At 50.6% G+C, this 24308-nt stretch overlaps 2 protein-coding genes and 1 long non-coding RNA gene across 3 annotated transcripts in view; 1 reads left to right on the top strand and 2 right to left on the bottom strand.

The window, feature by feature from the left end:
* The window catches only part of Card14 (caspase recruitment domain family, member 14), a 35282-nt gene extending 28898 nt beyond the window's left edge, over positions 1-6384 (bottom strand). The window contains 2 exon segments of the mRNA NM_001427162.1: positions 318-508; positions 6219-6384. The gene's annotated coding sequence lies outside the window, so the exon portion shown is untranslated.
* A 5983-nt stretch (positions 6385-12367) lies between these two features.
* On the bottom strand, positions 12368-13658 carry LOC108352165 (uncharacterized). Its single transcript, XR_015632326.1, has 2 exons — positions 13515-13658; positions 12368-13055 (listed from the first exon to the last, which is right to left on the bottom strand). It is a non-coding gene; the product is annotated as an uncharacterized LOC108352165 (long non-coding RNA).
* A 107-nt stretch (positions 13659-13765) lies between these two features.
* Positions 13766-23768, top strand: Eif4a3 (eukaryotic translation initiation factor 4A3). The gene is made up of 12 exons (NM_001100158.2): positions 13766-13994; positions 15601-15673; positions 17036-17102; positions 17582-17644; positions 18383-18515; positions 18699-18779; positions 19314-19455; positions 19694-19832; positions 20235-20350; positions 23149-23256; positions 23337-23464; positions 23558-23768. Exons 1-12 carry the CDS (start codon positions 13826-13828, stop codon positions 23572-23574), a joined length of 1236 nt encoding a protein of 411 aa, NP_001093628.1. The 5' UTR covers positions 13766-13825; the 3' UTR covers positions 23575-23768.
* The last annotated feature ends 540 nt before the right edge of the window (positions 23769-24308 follow it).

Raw genomic sequence — 24308 nt, 5'->3', positions numbered from 1 at the left:
AGTGATGGCTGGGATGTCCTGTCTCCGTGAACAACTCCCAGTCCACCTGAGACAGCTAATCTTGATCACGGGCTTGACTGAACTCAGACTCGTCTAAAAATTAAATCTCCATACGTGTCTGTGGGCTGCCATCCCAGACTGAGTGAAGACGGGGAGGCCGGCTGCATCTCTCTGCTTCCTGTCTGTGGATACAGTGTGAGCGGATCTTGTCCCCCCCCCCGGCACGCATCCCACAAGTGAAAGACCGATCCCCTAAACTACGAGCTCAGGTGACCTGTTTCTTCACAGCAACAAGAGGGCTCCAACAAGTTACTCACCAGAGGTGCCCAGAGTTGCTTCTTCGGGGCCTCCTTGTAGCTGGCTGGAGTCTGGTGTCTCCCAGTCTGGCTGGTGCACTGCCAATGGCTCTTTCTCCACAGGCTGCGGTGGGCAGGGCCAGACGGGAAGGGCTGTGAAGTTATTTCAAACCATGTGACCTGCTCCAAAACTCAAAGTCCAGCGCCAAAGACTATAGCGAGAGGGAAGAGAAACAATAAAAGACCGGGTTCAGAAGTTGATGCAGACACCTCTGACTCACGCCTTCCTCGGTTCCTTAGAGGAAGCAGGTTCTGGATGAAGCCTGAGAACCATGCCACTCTAGAGAGGACAAGCAGGTGTCATGGTTATTTCACAGCCTGGTCAGCAATCGGGCTCCATGAACACCCTTCCCTTGAACTTCCTCATGCAGAGAGAACTCTGGAGAGTAGGTGGGCAGGCCAGAGCCATCACAAGGAGCAGGGTCATGTGGGGATGAGCAGAGAGCAGTCACAAGCTCCACCAGCCCACTCTTGGGTTTTTGTTAACAGCTGAGCTGAGCTGAGCTTGGGAAGTAAGGTGCTTCAGGTCCCATCCCCAAAGGACCTGTGAGCGTGGGCTTGTCAGGAATCGGCGAGCGCTCTAGAATGACTTTCAAGAAGGAGAAGAGAGGTAAGAAGTGAGACTTGGGGTTGGTAGCAACACAGAGACTCACGAAAGCAAGGGGCAGCCATTTCCAGAGTGACCTCAGATACATCTGGACCTTGGAGGTCAGAAACACCTGTAGTCTGGAGCTACAGCCTGGACCATACTAGACACATACGGCAAGGAGGTTTGGAAGAGCCCAGGCCCTGGGGTGCCTGGTCTCTGTCAGCATGATAGTCATGGACACATCCCGAGGGGCTCTTGTGTACCCAACGTTTTCGAGGTGTTTATCTCCACATCTGAACAGGGTCAGGAGTAGCCCAAAGAGCTCAGCGAAGAGAGAAAATAAAGCCAGGCTTGGTGGCCTTTTTATCCTAACATTTAGGAGGGTAGAAACAGGTAAGATCTCTGTGAGTTCAAAGCCAGCCTGGTCTACATAGCAAGTTCCGAGCCAGCCACAGTTGCCATAGTGAGACCTTGTTAAATTATGTTTAAAAAAAAAAGTTAAATTATGTTACATTAAAAAGGGAGAAAGAGAGTGCTGGAGAGATGGATCAGTGGTTAAGGAGCACTGTCTGCTCTTCCAAAGGACCTGGGTTCAAATCCCAGCAACCACACAGCAGCTCACAACGGTCTGTGATTCCAGTTCCAAGGGATCTGACACCTCACACCAGTGCACATAAAATAAAACAAAATCTTTTTTAAAAAAATTATAGAGGGGTTGGGGATTTAGCTCAGTGGTAGAGCGCTTGCCTAGCAAGCACAAGGCCCTGGGTTCGGTCCCCAGCTCCGGAAAAAAAAAAGAAAAAAAATACTTTGCATCCTAAAAAAAATTATAGAAAATAGCCAAGCAACGGGCCCAGCACAGGGCGGGGAACCCCATGCACCAGAAGCCAGTTCTGAGACTGGCTGGGGGAATCTCCAGTACCCCTACATTCCATCCAACGTGCTGCGGGTGCGGAAATGACTATGGGGTGTTTGCATGTGTTTGGAAAGACACCAAAGCCACTAAACTGTGCACCAGAATGGGTTAATTATGGGGCTTGCAAAAATAGGATCAGTAAGACTGCTAATTAGGAAGGAAGGAAGGAGAGAAGGAAAGAAGGAAGGAAGAAAAGGAGGAAAGAAACTGGGTGGTGGTGCACACCTTTAATCTCAGCAGAGGCAGAGACAGGCAGGTCTCTAAGTTTGAGGCCAGCTTGGTCTACAGAGTGAGTTCCAGAACACCCAGGACTATACAGAGAAACTGTTGTCTTGAAAACCTACTGAGAGAGAGAAGGAGGGAGGGAGGGAGGGGGGGGGGGAGAGAGAGAGAGAGAGAGAGAGAGAGAGAGAGAGAGAGAGAGAGAGAGAGAGATGCCAGAGCTATCTGTGACCCCGTGCTCAGCCCAGTCTAGTCTCCAGTCCCAGACAGGGTCCAGGAAGAGGGTGAGGCTTGAGGAGCTCCCTCCTGTGAACTGACCAGTTCTGCAATCTGAAGCTAGGGACTACTGTGTTCAGTGTGTGGGAGACCAGCAACCTCCCCACCTTCTCCCCACTTCTGCTCCCCTCTGTCCTTCCTCCCTCCTGTTCTCTGTCTCTCCCCACCACCTCCCCTTCTTCTCTCTTCCTCCACCCTCTCTCCCTTCTTTTCCTGGGCAGGGTCTTCACCAGCCTGGCCCCTTCCCACCCACGCCTGACCATGACCTCTGCCTGGGTAGGGACTATGTGTGTCTGTCCTCAGGACCCTGGCCCCAGCCTCTTCTTTCTCATTCCTTGTAGCAGAATCTCAGATCCCTTCACCTGACCAGAGACACCCCAGGATTACCTGCACTGACTGCCTCTGGGGGGTTTCCCCTTACCTGTTCTTACATGTCAGGAGCACGAGTGAACACAGCTACCTCATGTCAGTTTCAAATGCAACATGTGAAACTAGGACAAATGATTGCAGCACACAGTGGGACCAATGACGGCAGCACACAGTGGGACCAATGACGGCAGCACACAGTGGGGCAGATATGGGGAAACCTTCTACTGGGACCCTTCCAAGTCAAACCCCACATAGCTTTTCAATCATTTGAAGGGGTAAATTATTTTAAATCATTTAAAGCTGGTAAAGGCAGAACTGTGTATGGGTTGTCCTCTGACCTCCACACCAGTGTCCCTCTTCCCCAGTAAGTAGGTAAATAGATAAAAATGGGGGGGGGAAATTAGTTGAAAGGGACAGGGAGGGGGGAAGCAGCTGTAAAGTCAGAAAAAGGGAAATGAACGGAGAGACAGTTTGGGGAGTGTCTGGCTGCCCTGAAACCAGCCCAGAGCTCCTCAGTACCAGGACTGGGGGGTCCCAGGGCAGAGAGGCCTGCATCCTCCTGCTCCCTGCCCACCGGGTGGAGTCTACCTCACTGTCTCTTCGGCAGTGTCTCCACCAAGGGAGACATTTCCTTTCTAGATGTTTGTCTCAGCTCCAAAAGGAGGTGTTCTCGCTAACATGTGCCGGTGTCTCAGAGGATGCAAGAACACAACAGATGCTGGCTACAGTGGGGAACGTTCTGGAAAAGTCACAAGAGAGGAGATGGTTGCCCAGAACTGCCCTAGTCGGGAAAATGTCACTGAGAGGACAGGATTCCTTTCCTTCCCACACAGTGTACAAGTGCAGAGTGTGTTTCTCCAGGTCTCTCCAGAGACATCCACCTAAACTCAGAGCCTGACCCGACCTGAACTGCAGAGGCAGACATTGTAGGCGTCCCTGAATGGTGACCTTTCCCTGGCAGGATCAACAGCTCTGTGATTGAATTGGCACCAAATGACCCCAGAACAAGGGTTCATTGGATATTAATTTATTTGTATCAAACCACACTTACGTTATTCACCATTAAATCACTACATCAGGACTCGGACGCCGGCAGATACTGACAGCCACACTCCAGCCTGAAGCTGACACTCGTGTGTTCCAGACACCTGGGCCTCTGGGAGGTTGGTGGCTGGAGAAAAAGGGTTCTGAGGTCTCTGAGGGTTTCTGGAGCCTTCCAGAACCTGGTCCCAGTGGCTCAGAGACTTTGGGAGCATCAGCTAATATGACAGCCTCCCTCCCCATCTCCCCCCATAGGCACAACCCTTGAGCTCACCCAGCCACTGATGAGGTGAATTAAAGAGTCAGGGCTCTCCAAACCCTAGTTCTGCCCCAGACCTCTGGATCCCCAAACCTAGTCAAAGATGGGGATGTAAGTGGATTCAGCCAAGCAGTCCCTCAAGGCCACTCTGGGTGGCCCCTATTGATCAGCGCAGGGCAGTTCATACAGCTGGAGAACTAGGTAGCATTTGCCAGGTAGGGGCTGCAATCCAGAACTTAGGAAGTGGAAGCTGGAAGAGTGGGAGTTCTAGGCCAGCCTGGGCTACATAGCAAGTTTGAGGCTAATCTGGGTTACATGAGACTCTGTCACAAAATCGAACACAAAAGACAACAAAAACCCAAATCAGTAGAGCATTGCTTGGGACTGGGGTACAGCTCAATAGGGGAGCACTTCCTGAGTGTGAGCGTGAAGCCCTGGGGCGCGCACACACACTCATACACACACTCACACACACTCTCATATACAAACCCACTCACACACACACACACTCTCATATACAAACACACACACACACACACACTCTCACATACAAACCCACTCACACACACACACACTCTCATATACAAACCCACTCACACACACACACTCTCATATACAAACCCACTCACACACACACTCTCATATACAAACTCACACACACTCTCATATACAAACCCACTCACTCACACACACACACACACTCACACACACTCTCATATACAAACCCACTCACTCACACACACACACACACTCTCTCTTTCTCATACACAAACTCACTCACACACACTCACACAACACTCTCATACACAAACACACACACACACACTCACACACACACTCTCTCTCTTTCTCATACACAAATTCACTCACACACACTCACACACTCTCCCTTTCATACACAAACTCACTCACACACACTCACACATACACTCTCATACACAAACTCACTCACACAAACTCACATGGGAGATGAGCTGGGTGTGACCCCAGCTGCTTGGGAAGCACCCTCGACCTTAAGCCGGTGCAGCAGAGCAAGACTTGATCTCAGAAAACAAACAGAAAGTGGGGCTGGGTTTATAAGGTTAGGTAGGGGTGAGTCCGAATGAGAAAGAAAATCTGGCACCCTTGGAGTAGCCTTAGTTCTCTAGAATCTTCTCAACCTGCCCAACACTAGAGTAGCCTTCCTGAATGCATCCTCCTCCTCTTAGGAGACTGCTCCCAACAGTCAGACTTCAAAGAACCCAGACTCGGCCTCTTGCTTTGTCTGATAAGAAAAACACCTCTCTCTTTCTCTCTCTCTCTCTCTCTCTCTCTCTCTCTCTCTCTCTCTCTCACACACACACACACACACACACACACACACACACCACACACTCTCTCATAAACACACATACACTCTCTTACACATGATTACACACATATACACTCTCTTAAATACACATATACACACACCCTTATAAATACACATACTTTCTCTTTCTCATGCAAACATATGCACACACTTACACATGAGCACACACTCTCTCTTATACACACACATACACAACACACATTCTCTCGTGCACACATATACACATTCTCTTACATGTGAGCACACACACATATACTCTCTTGTACACACACTCTCTCATGCACACATATACACTGTCTTACACATGAACACATACTCTCTCTTAAACACACACACACACACACACACACACACACACCCTTTCACCCACACATATACACACTCTAACACATGAGTGTGCGCTCCCTACAGTCTGAACAGAAGGTTAGAACACGTGGCTGACAAATGTAGCCGCCAAGGAGAGGGTCACCAAGCCAAGAGGGAAGGACGGTCCTTTGTATTCTGCTCAAATCCAGTCCCTTAGTCCCAGAAATATCAGTGGGAATCCACCCGGCTGATGAAGGCCTGACTCACGGTAGCCCTCCAGACGCCTGCTTTCCCCTCCATCCAACCTCGGCAACCTGAAGGTGTGGCCATAAACCCCAGCATTCCTTCCTCCCGTCCCAGCCCCTTGGCTCTCTGTGGGACTGCAGCAGCCGGAGAAGGTTCTGGCACTTTAATCAAACACAATGAGACAAACTGTTTCCTTCATTTTCCCGGAAACCAGGCACCATCTCCACTGTTAGTGAGGGAGGTGACAGCCCCTCCTTGCCTCAGAACAGCTGGGGCCCTGTCCTGACCTGTCCGTTGTCCTGACCTGTCCACAGTCCCCTTGGCATGCTGACTGGTTCTGGTGGGACAGACTCTGCATTTGCCTTCCTGTCCTGTAGCAGTGATGGTCTGAGGTTCAGTCTCAGGCTGGGCTGAACAGCATCTGAGGAGCAGGTTTGACGGGCACAGTCATCTGGGAGCTTCCCACAGAAGCAGGCCCTTATATACAGGGCTTGGGTGCAAAGGCGAAGGGGCAGCGTGTTCCCTCCTCCCGTGTCGTGTCTGATTGGCTGATGTGAGAGTCGTCGTCTCCTGTTGAGAGATGCCAGGTATCTGGTCTCCCCACAGAGGGCCATGATAGAGGGTGTGGTGGCGGCCAGGAGAATCCTCCCTCCTTTGTGAGCAGTCAGCCCGGTTCATCGGCCTCTACTCTTGGAAAGAACCTAGTAGGGTGACGATGACTTACGGGCCTTCCTCGTTCCCATAATCAATTATAGGACTTGCATAAGGATTCCAGCAGGCCCATTAAAGGTCAACATTTCATAAGGGGACCTGGGTTGTGACAAAAGTGACTCTTTCTGGAGTCTAATTGCTTTGCCTGTCTGGCATCCTTACATCTGCATCCATAGTCCTTACCTTCTGCGCAGTGGCTCTTAGACCCCACCCACTGCCAGCACTCAATGAAGCAGGGGTCTAAGAGCTTAGGCAGGACCCAAGCACTCCCTCTGGTTTGCGGGCATGCAAGAGTGCAGTGCCCAGTCTGCAGTGCTGGTGTGATACCTGCTGACAGCCCACACCTCTCTCCTTCTTTAGGTATGCAGGCCTCCTTCCAAGTCTGAGGCTCCAGGCTCACTCCCACCCCAGCCTTTGCACCTGCTGTCCCCGCTGCCAAGAACTTCCCTCACTTCCTTCTGATGCCACTCGAGGCCCAGCTTCCCATAAAAAAGGCCCTTCCAGGCCTTTCTATTTTAGACTGCAGGCTTCCCGTCTGGGCCCTCCCTCCCCCTTGGGCTGTTTCACTTGTCCGCCCTGATCTATTTTGCAGTCTGGATTTTTTTTGTCTCCCCCATGGTACATGACAAACAGTTCTTGTCTTTCTTGTTCTCTGTTCAGCCCCACCCCTAGGACAGTTGCATAAATATTGCCTGAGTGAATGGATAAAACTGTGTCAGGTTTGCAGACGCTGATCAAGGTGGGAGGATGTTCAGGCCGCTGTCTGGGTGGGAGGACCTTAGGAATTTCCATATGGACAGGTGGGGGTTGCTCCCCCAGGTCACAGGCTAGTCCCCCTGGTGGGGAAAAGTCCACAGCTACTTTGTGGCTCAGGATCACAGAGTCAAACAGCAATACTGTCACCACCTCCTGGGCAGGTTGAACCCTCTGGCCTCAGGCTTCTCACATCTCCACTTAAAAATGCCCCTGCCTCGGGGGCTGGGAATTTAGCTCAGTGGTAGAGCGCTTACCTAGGAAGCGCAAGGCCCTGGGTTCAGTCCCCAGCTCCGAAAAAAAAAAGAACCAAAAAAAAAAAAAAATGCCCCTGCCTCATGTAGGAAGGCTCATCTCACTGAGGCTTGGGGATAGAAAATAGGTAGCTCAGTGGGACACAAGGGACTGCTCCATGTCATGGGAAAGAGGGGACCCCTAAGTCTCTGCCCTTAAAAACCACGGAGGCTGGGTGGAAAGATGGCTCAGCGGTTAACAGCACTGACTGCTCTTCCAGAGGTCCTGAGTTCCATTCTCCCCGCAACCACATGGTGGCTCACAACCATCTGGAATGAGATCTGGTGCCCTCTGCTGGCCCGCAGGCACACATGTAGGCAGGACACTGTATATTTAATAAATCTTAATACCCACAGAGGCCAGGCGTGGTGGCACAGGCCTGTGGTTCCTGGTACTCAGGAGGCAGAGTGAGGAGGATCGTGAATTCCACACCAACGTAGGCTACGAGAGTGGCGGTGGGGGTTGGAGGGAGCCTTCTTGCCTGCACAAGAGAGTGTGCTAAGTGTGGCAGTGTGACATGGGCACTGGCTTCTGCTGTCCTGCAGGGTTATGGAGTTGACACTGGAGTGCCAGTGGGTTAGGGTTAGGGTTAGGGCTAGGGTTAGGGGTAGAGGGTTAGGGTTGGGGGTTAGGGTTAGGGTTAGGGGTTAGGGTTAGGGTTAGGGTTAGGGGTTAGGGTTAGGGTTAGGGTTCGGGGTAGGATTTCATGTGTTTAGGGTTAGGGTTAGGGTTAAGGGTTAGGGGTTAAAGTTATGGTTATGGTTATGGGTTAGGGGTTAAAGTTAGGGTTTCATGTGGTTGGGTTGACTATGCGGGGCTTTCAGGTGGCAGCTCCAAGGAGCAGCGGACAGTGACCCACTCTTCCCCTTGCTCCGTGGACTTGACTTCCTGCCTTGCCACACTTGCTGCACTGGCACCCAGTGGTGGGCAAGGAGTCGGGTGCCACCACACCCTGCCTGATTAGGCTTCTTCTGGCTGAGCGTTGAGAAACTGTTGTTGGCAATAGGTTGGGTAAAGTCCTGGAATTCTCGTGTCCGCGAGCAGTGAGCATGAAGAGGCACGGCTCTCGGTGTTTGTGACAGGCCAATCCTCTGTGTAACCCTGCCTGGACTCTTCTCCTACCTGCTGCTCTGGGGGCCCTGGTATGTCTGATCTTTCCTCTCCCAGGGAAGTCCACTTGGCCAGTTTGTCCACTCGTGCTAATATGGTGATTCCAAGGCCTACTCAAGCCTTTGTGGGTGGAGAACATTACAAAGTGTGCAATCTTGCCCAGAGTTGCCCTCTGTCTGACCTGGGGGTAGCTTCTGTTCCTTGTCTGTTCTGATCACCACCACCGTAAGCCATACTGTCAAGGTGCTAGCTGCTCTCAGCCTGCCTCGCCCACCTTGAACGTTGCTTCAGGGTGTCAGAAACAGTTTTCCTATTCCTGGAAATGACTCCCACTTGCCATCCTGAGGGTAACTATTGGGGATGTGCTCTGAGGCGTTCAGCGGCAAGAAGTTGGAGTTTCTGCTTTGTGTCTGTAGCTCCTCGAGTCCAAAGAGGTTTTCTTTTCATGGTTTCTGTCTTTCAGGCTTTTGTTGTATTTTGAGACAGGTTATTATGTGTGGTTCTGGCTGGCCTGGGACTCAGTAGTAAGCTGAGAATGGTCTTGAACTTGGAACTCCTGCCTCTGCCCGAAGCACCAGGGATCACAGGGTGCCCTGTGCCACCACACTAAGCATGCTTGGTCGTGTGTGTGTGTGTGTGTGTGTGTGTGTGTGTGTGTGCGCGCGCACGCGCGTGCTTTTGTGTTTGTGTGTGGGCTCCCTCACTCCCAAAGCCCAGGCTGGTCAGGAACTCCTCTTCCTCCTGTTTCAGTCTCCTGAGTGCCAGGGACTACAGGCATGTGCCATCACACCGGGCCTCTGTCTTTAAGGGCGGAGACTTAGGGGTCCCCTCTTTCCCGGGCATGGAGCAGTCCCTTGTGCCCCATTGAACTACTTATTTTCTATTCCCAAGCCTCAGTGAGATGAGCCTTCCTACATGAGGCAGGGGCATTTTAAGTGGAGATGTGAGAAGCCTGAGGCAGAGGGTTCGACCTGCCCAAGAGGTGGTGATGGTCTTGCTGTTTGACTCTGTGATCCTGGCAGAGTGGCTGTGAACTTTTCCTCACCAGGGGGCCTGTGACCTGGGGGAACAGATGGAAATTCCTACAGTCCTCCCACCCAGGCGGGGGACTGAACATCCTTCCATGTGGATCAACATCTGCTTCAGCGGGAACCAGGTGCCAGGCGAAGCTTTATTTCTTCACCCAGACAATATTCCCGCAACTGTTTTAATCTGCCATCACCCCACTTTCCACACCCCGTTTTCCCTCACCCTGCTTACCACACAGGGAAACTCTGTGCCAGCAGCTCCTGCTGCACCCCCTCACTTATTCCTAGCGCAAGGCTCCACAGTCCCCCGTCTTGTGACCCAGAAATTTTGGTAATCCTGACAGCCCCACCCAGCCTAGGCAACTATCAGCTGTGTAAACGTCCATCTGAAATTTCCACAGAATCAGACGGCAGGCACGGCCAACAGCCCTCTCTTCAGAGCTTCAGCATCTCCTTCCCATCTCTGTGCAGCTGGGTCCCCTTTCTCGGTCAAGGATCAGCAGCCGTTCGGGCCCTGCCCCATCTGGAGAGGACGCTGTGGTGATCCCGGTCTGGGAGCCCCCGAAGGTGCCGCAGCCCTTCTCACTTCTTGCTCACTCGCCTTGTCCGTGCTCACACTCACTGCCTCTTCCCTTCACACTCCTTCCCTGGGCGTGACTACGAACACCTCCTCTCAAGTCAGGCCACATTTCCCTCCTGCCACCAAGTGAAACCGGAACCTCAGTAACTCAGTCCACTTCGTCTGTTTCGTTTACATCACAGTAACTATACACAATTATCTCATTTGTTTGTGAGATAATTTTCGTGGGTCTTGCCTTTCTCTGGAATAGACACACAATGAAGGCAATTGATCCTTACCTCTAGCCCAGGACTGGAAATGTTTCCAGTACATAACTGGGGCAGGGCAGCTTACTGTGTACCTGTCTTTGTGTGTGGGACCCCAAGCCTGCAGAAGGCACCAGGAGTCCATGCAGCAAGTTGAAGTCATGGGGTGCTAGGCAGGGTACCTGGGCTCCTGCTAGGTGGGTTTGGGAAATGGTCATGGGTGGGAATGCTAGCAGGAAGCAATCCTTTGGGGACAACTCTTTGGATTCCCTCCTGTCTAATGTTGCCATCCTGACTCCTGGAGCTAGGTTGGCACAGATGGGCTCTTGAGCACACTTTAGCATTGTCCCATTCCCCCCAAATCCCACATGACCTTGCCATGTTCCTGTTCAGCTAGACTATGTCTGTATTCCTCCTCCTCCCCCTGTATGTGAATAGTGAGCAAGCTGGCAGCTGGTTACTTACATTAAGGAGACTGGGAAGCTGACTAGATATACCCATGCCTTTTAAATTAAGCACACCCCCAAATACAAGTGTGTAGTCAATACGATCGATGCTAACGGGAGAGGGTACCGAGACCAAAAATTGTGGGTCTAATCATCTTTGTCACCGGAGACTTCTTCCCTTGAGAGGCCAAGGTGTCTGGGGCTCCAGAGCCCAGGTACTTATAAGCAGGATAAAGCCATTGGAATATAAACTCGAGTTGGACCAATTGTTCCCTTGCTGAAAAAGTAGACTGAGCCTATCTTTCCGTCCGTAAAATAGGTAAGGAAAGACATTCACCAGCACCCTCTGTTTCTAATGGTGGTTGAGATTTATAAGAATCAAATTAGCTGGGTGTGGTGCCACACAACTTTGATCCCAGTACTCTGGAGGCAGAGGCAGGAAGGTCTCTGTGAGTTCAGGGCTGACTGGGTCTACAAAGTGAGTTTCACAGAGAAACTGTGTCTCAAAAAAATTAATCTGTCACTTTAAGCACTGGAATTGTAGATTGCCAAACAGGGCTGTCAGTTGCATGCCTGGGTGTATGTGCACATGCATACAGGTGGTTTTTGAGGTCATAAGAGGGCATCAGGTCCCCTGGAACTGGTTGTAAGTTATGTGAAAGGGGTGCTGGGAACTGAATCTGGGTTCTCTGCAAGACCAGTAAGTGCCCTTAACCACTGAGGCAGCTCTCCAGCCCTTACTGTAGTTCATTTTTATAAAGATATGTCTTCACCTATGCCATCCTGCCTCAAACCTTGGGTGTTTCTGCCTCGGCCACCCAAGTGCTGGGGTCACAGGGTATACACTACCACCTTAGTCTAGATTGTTGCTTTTAAGTAGATACTTTTGCATAAAATACAATGTAACCAAGTTGATCAGATACTTTGAACAGGCAAGTGACAAAGGCATACTATTCATAACTGATTGGATTATAGCTGCTTGCTGATGATAAAGAGAACCAGGGTCTTCAAATTACTTGGGTACTGTAAGAAACTATAGCAAGCCGGGAAGATGGCTCATGGGTTAAGGGAGGGCTGGCTATGCAAGCTTGATGACCTGAGTGAGTTTGATCCTGGAACCCATATAAAGGTAGGAGGGAAGAACATGCTACACAACTGTCCCCCGAACTCCACACCTGCTCTGTAGCATGGGCCTGCCCACTCGCATACACCATGCGAACACACACTAATACATGCGGATACACGCAGACACAATAAACTAAAAAAAGATATGTGAGCAGAGTGGTCCAATAAGAATACAATAACACCTTTCTCTAGTTGTTACATCTGATGAAGTAAAACAGTGAGATGAAACAGCGTTTTAAACAGTAACCACAAGCTATAATTACTCATTTCAACAGACAGTATGAAATGGAGACTTTACATTCTTTTCTTGGGATGTCATTAAAATCCCTGTGTCTTTTACAGCCAAGATTGCAAAACAACCCTTCGAGTCAGGCTTGCAAAAAAACAAAACAAAACAAAAAACGGCATGAGCACGTGGACTAAATCCTCATTGAGTGAGAAGGCATGAGAACTGGAACTTGGCCAACTCTATGCCTTTAGTGCTCTGATTAATACCATATGTATTATATGGTTTATCTGGTCTGGACAAATCCTGATACCAGAGCGGGAGCTGAGCTCTCAAAGAGAAGGCAGTAATAAAGAACTTGTTTTAACATGGGTACATTGCAACCCACAACTTCTCCATGAAAAGATCTGGTTGTAACTAAACTTATCGACATGAGTCTTTCACAGTAGCTTTTAAAGACTTGTTTGAGTATTTGTGTATTTGCGTGTGTGTACACACCACGAGTGTGGCCCCCACAGAGGCTGGAAGCACTGGATCGCCTGGAGCTGGAATATACAGGCTGCGTGAGTCACACGGTCTAAGTGGCTGGAACACAATCAAGGTTCTCTGGAAGAAGAGTAACAGCCCTTAACAGTTTAGTCATCTTTCCTCAAAAGCAGAAAAAAAGAAAGAGGCCACATGCAAATGAAGTTTTGCTAGAACTCGGGTTACGACTCGAAATTACAGGGGTCCTGGGATCCACTCTCACAAACAGAAAGACATGCCCCAAATAGCAAGGCCCTTTTGGAGCCTGCGTTGAAAATCAGGATCCTCCAGAGTGACTGGGGTCACCACGCCGGGTCAGAGGCTCTAAAGGATTCTCGGATGTGATGGCAGCTTGGGCGTCCCCTGCTCTCCCAGGCAAAAACATCTACCCACTCGGTCTCCACCGATTCCTCCCATCCACCACCCCGGGAGAGCAGCTTGATTCTCCCAGGTCGCCACGCTATGGTTGCCATGGCAACGCAGTCAGCAGCGCTGGAGCGCGGAGCCCACAGGACAGTGCCCTCTTCCTTTGCTCTGTACCTTCAGGGACACCTTGGCGTCACTCTTGCTCCTCCCTGAGACCCACATCCCTATCCCAAGTAGGCTGCAGACACCCAGAAGAGACAAGAGTATGCAGAGTCACGGACATCCAGAGACTGCCAGCCCAGTCCCTCGCCGAATCCCGCGGAGCACGGAATATCGCGAGGCTTGGAGCGCTTTGCCTCCCACCCCTCCTGACGCTCTTCCGCGGCGCTGTGTTTGCGTCACTTCCTCCCGACCGGGCCGGCGGCGCGAGCCTTGTTTCCGGTTCCCGCCGCAGCTCGCAGTTGTCTATTAGTGGGGTCGGGATCATGGCGGCCACGGCCACGATGGCGACGTCGGGCTCCGCGCGGAAGCGGCTGCTCAAAGAGGAGGACATGACCAAAGTGGAGTTCGAGACCAGCGAGGAGGTGGACGTGACCCCCACGTTCGACACCATGGGCCTTCGGGAGGACCTGCTGCGCGGCATCTACGCCTACGGTGGGGCGCGGGCCTCGGGGAAGGGGAGGTTGGGGGACGGGCCGCTTCAGACCGGGTGGGGAACGTGCGTCCGAGCTCCAGAGCTCGGGGTTCCCCGGTGCTGCAGTCAGCCAGGCTCCTCCAGTCGCTCGTGTAGCGGATAGCCATGTGTGTGTCCCTGTGAGGTGCCCCGAAGCTTTGATGGGGAAGTCGGGGCTCCAAATCTGGTGCGTTCGTGCCTTGTGGAGTTTAAAGCTTCCTAAGGAAGCGGGAAATACGAAGCAAGGGTGCTTCAAGCGGTGAGAATTGGGAAAACAAGAGAATGAGCGACTGGATAGAGTAGATAGATTGATAACGGTGAGTTAAAAGAGCCGAAAGAGAGCTCCCAGAGGCGTTCAGAATCCCCAGGGGAGAGGGAACAACTGGTCCTGGCTTCTTGAAGCCATTGCCTGACGAGTGCCAGGAACATAAGAAAGAAACCCCTCGTCATGTTTTAAAGGCATGAGTAAAGAATTTGAGATTCACTCCTAAATACAGCGGGGAGCCAGCCACCGCAGAGTTCTGAGCAGAATCGATAGGATCAGGCTTACCGTTTGAAAGTTTATTTTGGTGTCTGGATTTGGAGTTAGAAGAGGAGGCGGGGTGATGGCCGGACCATAGGAGAGATGGGGATGTTATTGTGGAGCTAAAGGATCTGCTGGCAGCAGATGCAGTGCATTCCTGGCTTTTTTGAGTGAATGGTGGGTCATGCTGTTGGTATTTGCTTAGGAGCATTTGAGGGAGGCCGAATGAACTCTTTTTGTTTCTGCTTTCTTTGTTGTTTTGCTTTTTGTTTTGTTTTGTTTTGTTTCTCCATGTACCCCTGGCTGTCCTGTAACTCTTAGTAGACCAAACTGGGCCTCTAACTCAGAGATCCCCTGCCTCTGCCTCCCAGATGCTGGGATTAAAGGTGTGCGTCACCAAGATGTTTAACAACATCTTTTCTTATAAATCCTATCTGCTTATTTGGAAAATACTTGTGTTTTCATTGTTTGTTTTGTTTTAAGACACAGTCTCTCTACCTAGTTCTGGCTGGTCTGGAACTCATTCTGTGAACCAGGTGGCCTGGAATTCACAGAGATCCCCCTGCTCAGCTTCTCCTGCTGGGATTAAGGGAGTGCACAGCCTTGTCCAGTCTTTCATACTGTTCTCCTTGCTAGTAGTGATGGCCCAGCAGGTGGGTGGTCCCTTGATGATGGGCCTGCGTGCAAACAGGAGAGCAGCACAGGGCGTCTCCCCATGCCTGTGCAGGCTCAGTACTCGGGAGACACCACCAGCTGGGGTTTGAGTGCTTGGTAGCAGGAAAGGGCAGCAACTGCAGTGCTTCTGGGTTTGTGCTTTTGCTTGTAGAGCGGGTTTGGTGTGGCTTAGACTGGCCTTGAACTCCTGATGCTCCTGCCTCTGCCCTCCAAGTGTTGGTGTAGTGGGTAGCATCTTGACAGGTAGTCCTGTAGGCTGGTCTGTGAAGATGTGCTCAGCTCTGCCTGTGTTGCCTGGGATTGGCAGGAAGGAGCAAGTGTGTGTTCCCCAGGTAGTTCATGCCGTCACAGTCCTGGGGAGTTACAGTGTTTCCTCTTTGCATTTCTAGGTTTTGAAAAACCTTCTGCGATCCAACAGCGTGCTATCAAGCAGATAATTAAAGGGAGAGATGTCATTGCACAGTAAGTTGTGGGCGCTGAGAGCGAGTTGGGTCCTCGGGGAGAGCTGTGGGGAGCTGAGCCTGCCTTATTTATTTATGCCGACTTGTTTTTGGATGTGTATTCTGGGTCCTATGGAGGTCATTGCACACACTACGCTGATGTAGCCCTAGGTCCTGAATGTAGATCTATGGATTTGTGTAAAGTACTTTTTCATTAGCTTTCTTTTCTTTTTCCTTTGAGACAGGGTTTCTCTGTAGACCAGGCTGGCCTCCAACTCAGAATTCTGGCTGCTATTTGGATTAAAGGTGCATGCTAGGTACAGAGCCCAGGGCCTTCTCTACTACTGAACTATAAATGACCAGTTATCCTTTACATCATACTTCAGACTTTAGGAGCTGGTGCATTAAAGGGAGAGGTCCCCTTTCTGCCTCCTTTGGGAAGTTCTTGTTGGCGTTGCAGTTTCTTAGTTCTGGTGTCCTGGTGTAGAAGCCCCACATCCATTCTGTCTGTAGCAGTTTGTCTCTCTGGGAGCTGTGGAGATCGCTCGCTCTGTTCCCAAGTTCAGTTCTTGGTACCCACACTGAGTGGCTCAGAGCTGCCTATAACTGCAGCCTCAGGTCCAGCATCCTCTTCCCGGCTTTGAAAGAAGTTTCACACATGTTCAGTCACACAGATAAGTAAAGGTGAAAAATAAGAATAAGAAGTGACCTTGTACTTTGGTCTCCCACTGTTGGAGTTAAGATGTTTGGGAGAGTGTGAGATTAATTCATGGAGTTTCTATGTCCTCCTTGTTCTCAGATAACTGCTGGTGTTTCTAAGCCTGCTCTAGCCTGGTGTTTTATTAACAAGCCGTAAAGCTTAAGCTGGCCAGGTTCTGAGACTCTCACCTGACTAGGCTGCTGACACCGGACACATGCCCTGTCACCTGCTGTCTGCTCTGGTCCATGTCTCTCCTCATGGTTTCTCTATACCTTCTCCCTGTGGTTTCCTCACTTCCTCCATTCCCCCTCCCCTCCTCTGGTGTCTGGGCACCCCTGCTTCTCTTCTGTTGAGCTAAACAATGAGCTCCTTCCTGAACCAGTCGGGAGGTGACGGAGTTTACAAAGCACTGAGATGGGTGATACTTCATGAACATAAGTCACCAAGCCTGGCCTGCACTCAGCTCTGCCTGCACAGAACCCAGCATCTGACTAATGCTAGGAACCTTTACAGTGCACAAACCCACCCTCCAACAGGGCAGGAGCAGGGGCTCCTAGTAAGAAGCTGCCGCACATGTCTGCAGCCAGGCCTTTGGAGGGAGCACTGCTGTGGGCTGGGGTCCCTAGAACAGGGGCAGTGTCAGATGCTCTTTCTCTGATAACTACCTTGTGCTTTCTTAAACAGGTCTCAGTCTGGCACAGGCAAGACGGCCACCTTCAGTATTTCAGTCCTTCAGTGCTTGGATATCCAGGTGATTTGCCACTCGCAGCAAATGCTCTTTAATGCCAATGCTGTGTGTACTGAGTGCAGGTTTTAGATGGGGTGTGGTTGACCTTCACAGGAGAGCCCTGACTGTCAGCGCTCTTGCTGGCCTTCAAATTTAGTGTCTCCTGAGGCTGGTTAGGAAAGAGCAGCGAGCTAACCCAAGCTAGTGTTTATAGTAGGTCCCAGTGCTTGTTAGCAAGCCGTGCGAGTGACACTGAGACTGATGGCTGACAGGCTCAGGGCAGGAAGCTGGACTTGGACAGATATCAGGTTCCCTCTCATCCAGAATCTAGTTTTTTTTTTTTTTTTTTTAATTTTTCAAAGAGGATTTGAAAGTAGAGATGGGACCGTTTGGGAAGAGATAGGGAAAGGGTAAGAGAATGAGAGTGACTGTGGACATGTCATAGGAAAACCTGTCCATTCCTCTGTACAATCTCATGACATTTCTTTTCTCTAACTCACTAGGTTCGAGAAACCCAAGCTTTGATATTGGCTCCAACAAGAGAGTTAGCAGTGCAGATTCAGAAGGTGAGACAGTCGGAGATGGTGTGCCAGGCTGGTGCCGCCCTGTGACAGTGCTGCTGTCCCCACGTGTGAGGCCCATCAATCCCTGAGCAGCAGTAGAGAGTGCCGCTGTGTTTGCACGTGTCGTTGTATGGAAGGGAGGTGATTTCTGTTTTGCTGGGGGTCCACACGGCGATGGAGCGGGTGAAGGTGCTGTGGCTCACACCTGAGTGCACCTCCCAGAATCCTTGTAAAGGTGGAGGGAACGCTGACCCCCGCTGTCCTCCCACCCACACTTTCCTTCTTCGTTTTTGGTTTTGACAACACAAGAAGCAGGAACCGAGCTGTGTGTGCCTGGCAACCTGTTGTCTGACTCGCTGGTGGTTCTTACCTGGTCTCTGCTCTCCTGGTGTAGCCATGGTCCTAGGAATGTGGCACAGCGGTACTTGGCTCTGCCGAAGTACACAAGGCCCTGGTTCCTTCCTCACAGGAAAATGAAGTTCATTTTAATCAAATAATGACTTTCCTTCTAGTCTTGGAGGGATATGTATTGGGATGTTAATACGGTATGATTATCAACTGTGATTTTTCCCACACTTGGTTTGCACCCCTTCAGTATCAGGAAACCCTAAATTGAATTTCCTTTTGACAGAGGAAAGAGCTTAAGTGAGTGAGTGGTAGGTGGTGTCTCCCATTAAAGTAGAGATGACCCTTGAGATGTGTCTGACTGCGGGCCTCTCATGGAAACCTATTTTGCTTCAGGGTCTGCTTGCTTTGGGGGATTACATGAACGTGCAGTGCCATGCCTGCATTGGTGGCACCAATGTCGGGGAGGACATCCGGAAGCTGGACTATGGGCAGCATGTTGTGGCGGGCACACCAGGACGAGTCTTTGGTGAGTGCTTCTCTTGTTGAGACCTGGGCTGTGGGTGGTGTTTATGAGGTGTGCTCAAAGGACGTGGCAGTTCAGTTGTATACACCACATGGTGGGACAGCTTCTGAGGGCTCTGGGGACCAGTGGGAGTGGCTAGCTCTTTCCTTAGAGCCACATGTGATTCTTTCAAAATCTAATTGCCAGATATGATCCGCCGTAGAAGTTTAAGGACACGGGCAATCAAGATGTTGGTTTTGGATGAAGCTGATGAAATGTTGAACAAAGGTAAGGGGACCAGAATTTTCTAGTAACATACTGTTAGGTGTGTGTGACAGTCCTTACTTTTTGCAGAAGCAGTGTGTCTTGTGGGTTTTTTTTTTTTTTTTAATTATTTATTGGTTTTATGAGTATGAGTACACTGTCGCTGTCTTCAGACACACCAGAAGAGGGCATCAGATCCCATCACAGATGGTTGTGAGCCACCATGTGGTTGCTGGGAATTGAACTCAGGACCTCTGGAAGAGCAGTCGTGCTCTTAACCGCTGAGCCATCTCTCCAGCCCGTCTTGTGGGGTTTTGAACCTGAAACTTTTATTGTAATGTTTTTGTGGTTTTGTTAATGTTTTTGAGACCAGTCCTAGCTGGGGTGACAGTGTCTTCTTATTGTCTGGTTTGGCACTGCACATGGCCTGGGTCAGGGTTCAGGTGTTCACATGCGCACCTGTGAACTCGCTCTGACCACCGACTTCTCTGAAGTCCCTCTGTGTGGCTCTCAGTGACAGCCTGAAAGCCAACGCCGAGCTCACCACATCTGCTGCAGGTTTCAAGGAGCAGATCTATGACGTGTACAGGTACTTGCCACCAGCCACTCAGGTTGTTCTCATCAGCGCCACGCTGCCCCATGAGATCCTGGAGATGACCAACAAGTTCATGACCGACCCCATCCGCATCTTGGTGAAGCGGTAAGGATGCATCCCTTCATTCCCTGGGTGGAAGCCAGGTTTAATGATCTCTACCCTCTTCCATTTCTAAGCCTGAGCTGTGTGCTCCGTGGGGTTCTGTGGTCTGCGGAGGGAGAGGAACCCAAGGGACCGAGAACTGGAAAGGTCTAAAGCCAGCTGGGTAGAGGAGGGCTGGGGGCTCAGCGTGGCCCTGTCCCTCGGATTCTGGGTTGGAGAGTGACGTGAGCTCTGTTCTCAGTGATGAGTTGACTCTGGAAGGCATCAAACAGTTCTTCGTGGCCGTGGAAAGAGAGGAATGGAAGTTCGACACTCTCTGTGATCTCTACGACACGCTGACCATCACCCAGGCTGTCATCTTCTGCAACACCAAGAGGAAGGTGCGCTGCTCTGCACTGTGTCGGTCTTGGGGAGCTGCAGGCTGGGTGTCCTGTCTGTCAGAGGCCCAGGGTGTGGCTTGGGCTTGGGTTCCTGTTAATTCAGCTGTGGCCGGTGCGTTAGATGGAAACGCTGAGATTTGGCAGTGGGGGAACTGCTGGGGCCTCTGAGCAGGGAGGTCACAGAAGGTCTGCGTCTAGGACAGAAGGGGGTTACCGACACGGGTCTTGTGTCATCATTTGGATGCCTTTGGTTTAAGCTGGGTTGAAGTGGTGTCTGCCGGCAGAGTCTGCGAGAGTTGGTGGGGGAGTTTCCTCTGCGACTCTGTAAATCTGCTGTTGAGAGCTGCCATTGTACAGGTCTCTGGATGGGTGGATGAGCACCTCTTTTGTTCTGATCTGTAGGTTGACTGGCTGACAGAGAAAATGAGAGAAGCCAATTTCACAGTGTCGTCCATGCACGGAGACATGCCCCAGAAAGAGCGTGAGTCCATCATGAAGGAGTTCCGGTCAGGTGCCAGGTAGGCCTTGCAGCTTTGGCTCCTGTGGGAGGACGGATGGCACTGCCCTCAGGGCCCAGGTGCAGGGGCTGATGCTGCTCTCTGAGAGGACGCTGTCCCGTGCGGGCTGTTGGGTTGGTGGTAGCACTGCTAGCATTGGTTTATTGTATTCACGCTAGTTTCTGTTCAACTTCTGGTGATCAGGTATTGGATCGGCAGTCACAGTGCTCAGAGAACAGGCCTCGAGAGTCTGTCTTTGATTCAGGCCTGTTGTGATTCCCTGGGGACACACTTGGCGTGTGTGTGTGTGTGTGTGTGTGTGTGTGTGTGTGTGTCTGTCTGTCCTTCAACAAGAGATGCCCAGCTAGACTGGAGCTGATAGCCTGTGATAGCCCTCTGCTTGCTGGGATCCCTCCCTCTCATAGTCAGTTCTCTGTGACTGAGTAGGTGAGGCGCCCGTCCTATGTTTCCCTGTGGCTGTAGGGTTGAATGTGCTGTGTAGAGTGTGTGGAGGTCGGGGACCAATGTGGAATGCAGCTCTCTCTTCACCATGTTGGTCCCAGGGATTGAACTTGGGCTGTCAGGCTTGGCATTAAGCTCCCTGACTAAGTAAACGACTGAGCCAGGTCACTGGCCTGTCTTCTGATGCTGGCTGTATCCGTCCTCACCTTGGATATGGGTGTGCAGTTACAGTTTTTCTTTGGAGACTTGAACCTGCCCTTGGTGTCCTGAAGCCTGGCTGACAACTTTTGCCTGTGAGCCTGGGCAGGGCTCATCCTTCTGCTTTTTTTTTTTTTTTTTTTAAATAATGTTTCTCAGAGAAGTCAGAATTGAGTTTGGTTTGTCAGCACTCTGATGATTGTTCTCTCCCTCTCTGGTTTTGGTTTGGTTTGGTGTTAGGGTGCTTGTCTGCTTGGCTTTGTGTTTCCCTGTGTAGCCGTGGCTGTCCTGGAACTCCATCCATAGACCAGGCTTGAACTCGGAGATCCACCTGCTCTGCCTCCTGGGTGCTGGCATTAAAGGCTCGAGCTGCCGCCACCACCTGCGTTTCTGTTTGGTTTTAGAGTTTGAGACAGGTGCTCGCTTCGGCAGCACATATACTAAAATTGGAACGATATAGAGTTTGAGACAGGGTTTGTCTGTGCAGTTCAGGGTTTATGATCTCCTGTCTCCACTGGAGTATAGGAGTCACAGAAGTGGACCATTCAGAGCAGTTTATTACATGTATGTACTGATCTTAGAAGTGAATTTTCCCTCTGTTTTTCTTTCCTTTGTTTTTTTGTTTGTTTTTTGTGTGTGGTTTTTCAAGACAGGGTTTCTCTGTGTAACAGACCCCTGACTATCCTGTACTGGATAGTCTGCTGTTTGTAGACTAGGCTGTCCTCAAACTCACAAAGATCTGCCTGCCTCTGTTTCCCGAATGTTGGGATTAAAGACGTGTGCTACCATGTCTGACTTAATTTTTTATTTTTTTAAACTATTTTCCTTCTCTTTAATGTATTTTAAAAATTTTATGTTATTTAGTACCTACCTGGAGATGCTAGCATCTGTTATCAGAGCTACGTTCCTGTCTTTGCAGACGGTACAAGGACCTAGATTTGTTTCATGCCTGTTAAACCATGTGTGCTTTCTCTCTCTCTCTCTCTCTCTCTCTCTCTCTCTCTCTCTCTCTCTCACACACACACACACACACACACACACACACACACACTTCAGTGCTGGAGATTAACGTATGTTTTAGTTTGCAGTGTCATTGTGCTTTATAGGGTAGGGTTTATTTATTTAGATTTATACATGTTTAACCTGCCTTTCTTCATCTCTGAATCTGAGACATGTTCAAGTTAGTTTGGGTCTGAGGATGAGCGTCCTGCTTCAATCTGTCTGGAAGTGTTTCCTTCACCTCAGAGTGTCAAGGAGAGGTGAAGGGGATGCTGCTACGATGACCCACCATGCCCAGTAGTTACCTTCTGCCTCGATGAGGTGAGGGTCTGCCAGCTGTTGGCCCCTCATTCTGAGGCCTCAGTTCCCAATCCAGTTGCTCTTTTAAGCAGCTCCTGCCTGTAGGCTTCTCTGCTTTTCTTCTGGTTTTGGTTTCAGCAGTTGGTCTCGGCTGACTCTAGGTGAAACCTTTTGTGTCCTTTTGCCATCTGTGACCATTTGGAGCCCTGACCTGCTTGTCTCACACTGCTCTGGCCTTTTCCCTTCCTCCTGGGTCGGTTGCGATGCTACACAAAGTCAGGGAAGTAGGTGCTCACGCATGCGTACCTCTGGAGACTTCTGGGATTCTCCTTCCCCTAACTTGCAGTGGAAACAGGAGTCCAGCTCCTTTCTAGTAACCGTGGCAGTAGGGGAAGCAAGCAGGTGGTTTCTAGCTCACTGTCAGTGTGACACCATTTCAGGAGTGTAACCGTCTTGTGTTCTTACACTGCTTTCTAGCCCCGTGTCCTTGCACACCTAGCGTGTCTGTTAGGACCAGGCATGTTTCAGATGGGTGGCATCATCATGACTGTGTCCTCTGTGGCAGTTGACACCACTTGCTCAGAGCATCTGCTATAGTGTGGGAGGGGTATGGGTTGAAATGGGGTCATCAGTAGTAGGCTCCTGTTCTTAATGGGGTTTTTGCTAAGCAGACGTCGTGTTTTCCTGGAGGTACTGTCTTTAAACAAATGAACTCTAAAAGACCCTCAGCTGTGGTCTTGTCAGCCCACGTCTGATTGCAGCAGGTTTTCCAGTGGCCTGCAGGTGACGTGAGCACTGGTGTGCTGCTCACACTGCAGAGGCCGCTCTGCTCCCTCTCACCTTTGCCTTTTATTCTGCAGCCGAGTGCTCATCTCCACAGATGTCTGGGCGCGGGGCCTCGATGTCCCTCAGGTGTCCCTCATCATTAACTATGACCTGCCCAACAACAGAGAACTGTACATTCACAGGTGTGTGCTTCCTTCCCTTGCTCACACCCTGGACCCTCGTGTGTGTGACTGCTTACTAACACCTATATTTTAATCAAAAGAATCGGGAGATCAGGTCGATATGGACGCAAAGGTGTGGCCATCAATTTTGTGAAGAATGATGACATCCGCATCCTCAGGGACATTGAGCAGTACTACTCCACCCAGATAGATGAGATGCCTATGAATGGCAAGTTGTTGGCTGTACTGGTGGCTGTGGGTGGGGCTCCCTTACTAGGGTTAGGGAGGTGACATATTAACAAGTGTCTGTCTTCCCCTTCAGTGGCTGACCTCATCTGAAGCTGGTGCTGGTACACCAAGGGCCTGTTTGGAGCTCCTCTTTGGACATGGAAGCTTCTATTTAATGGGGTTTATATGAACTGTCTTCTCATAGCCCTCAGGAGGACCCTCGGCCTCTGCCATCTTTTCTAATGCACGTGTAAATAATCCAATGCGCTAAATCTTTTACATTAAACATGGAAATTTTCCCACGACTTAGAGTGCAGAGTTCTTGTGTCACCAGCTTTCCTGGTCTGGTCATGAACAGACCACTTCTTTCCCTACCTTCACATGTGCAGGATCTAGTTTAAGACGTGAAACAGCCCGGCAACAGAGTCCATAGAAGAAGTCAGGAGAAAGTAGTGACTACAGGCTGGGCAAAGGTCTCGACTTGAAGATGGTGGAGAAGGAGCTTGGATGCGGACTGCATCCACAGAGGACAGAGTAGCAAAGGGAAGCACAAACTGGGAGTGGGGAGGTGCATGTGACAGGGCCATGGAGTTTATGAGTTACCTGGTGAACCTGATCCTGCAATGGCACTCAGCCAAGCCTTGGGGATGGAGAGGTCACCCTGGAGTTTATGCACTCACATCCGGTGAGGGTTGGAGCTTTGGCTGCATGAGATTAGGGGACGGTACCAGGTAAGACATGCTGAGGAGACCAGGCTGAGGAGAGGGAGGAAGACCTGGAGGAGCCTTGAAGATGAGGGTTGACCTCAGTCAGCAGGGGACAACACTTAAACCATAGCTGATTCT

This window comes from Rattus norvegicus, chromosome 10, assembly GCF_021556685.1.
Source record: "Rattus norvegicus strain SHRSP/BbbUtx chromosome 10, alternate assembly SHRSP_T2T, whole genome shotgun sequence".
Taxonomy (NCBI): domain Eukaryota; kingdom Metazoa; phylum Chordata; class Mammalia; order Rodentia; family Muridae; genus Rattus; species Rattus norvegicus.
This window is presented reverse-complemented; position numbering and strand designations above follow the sequence as displayed.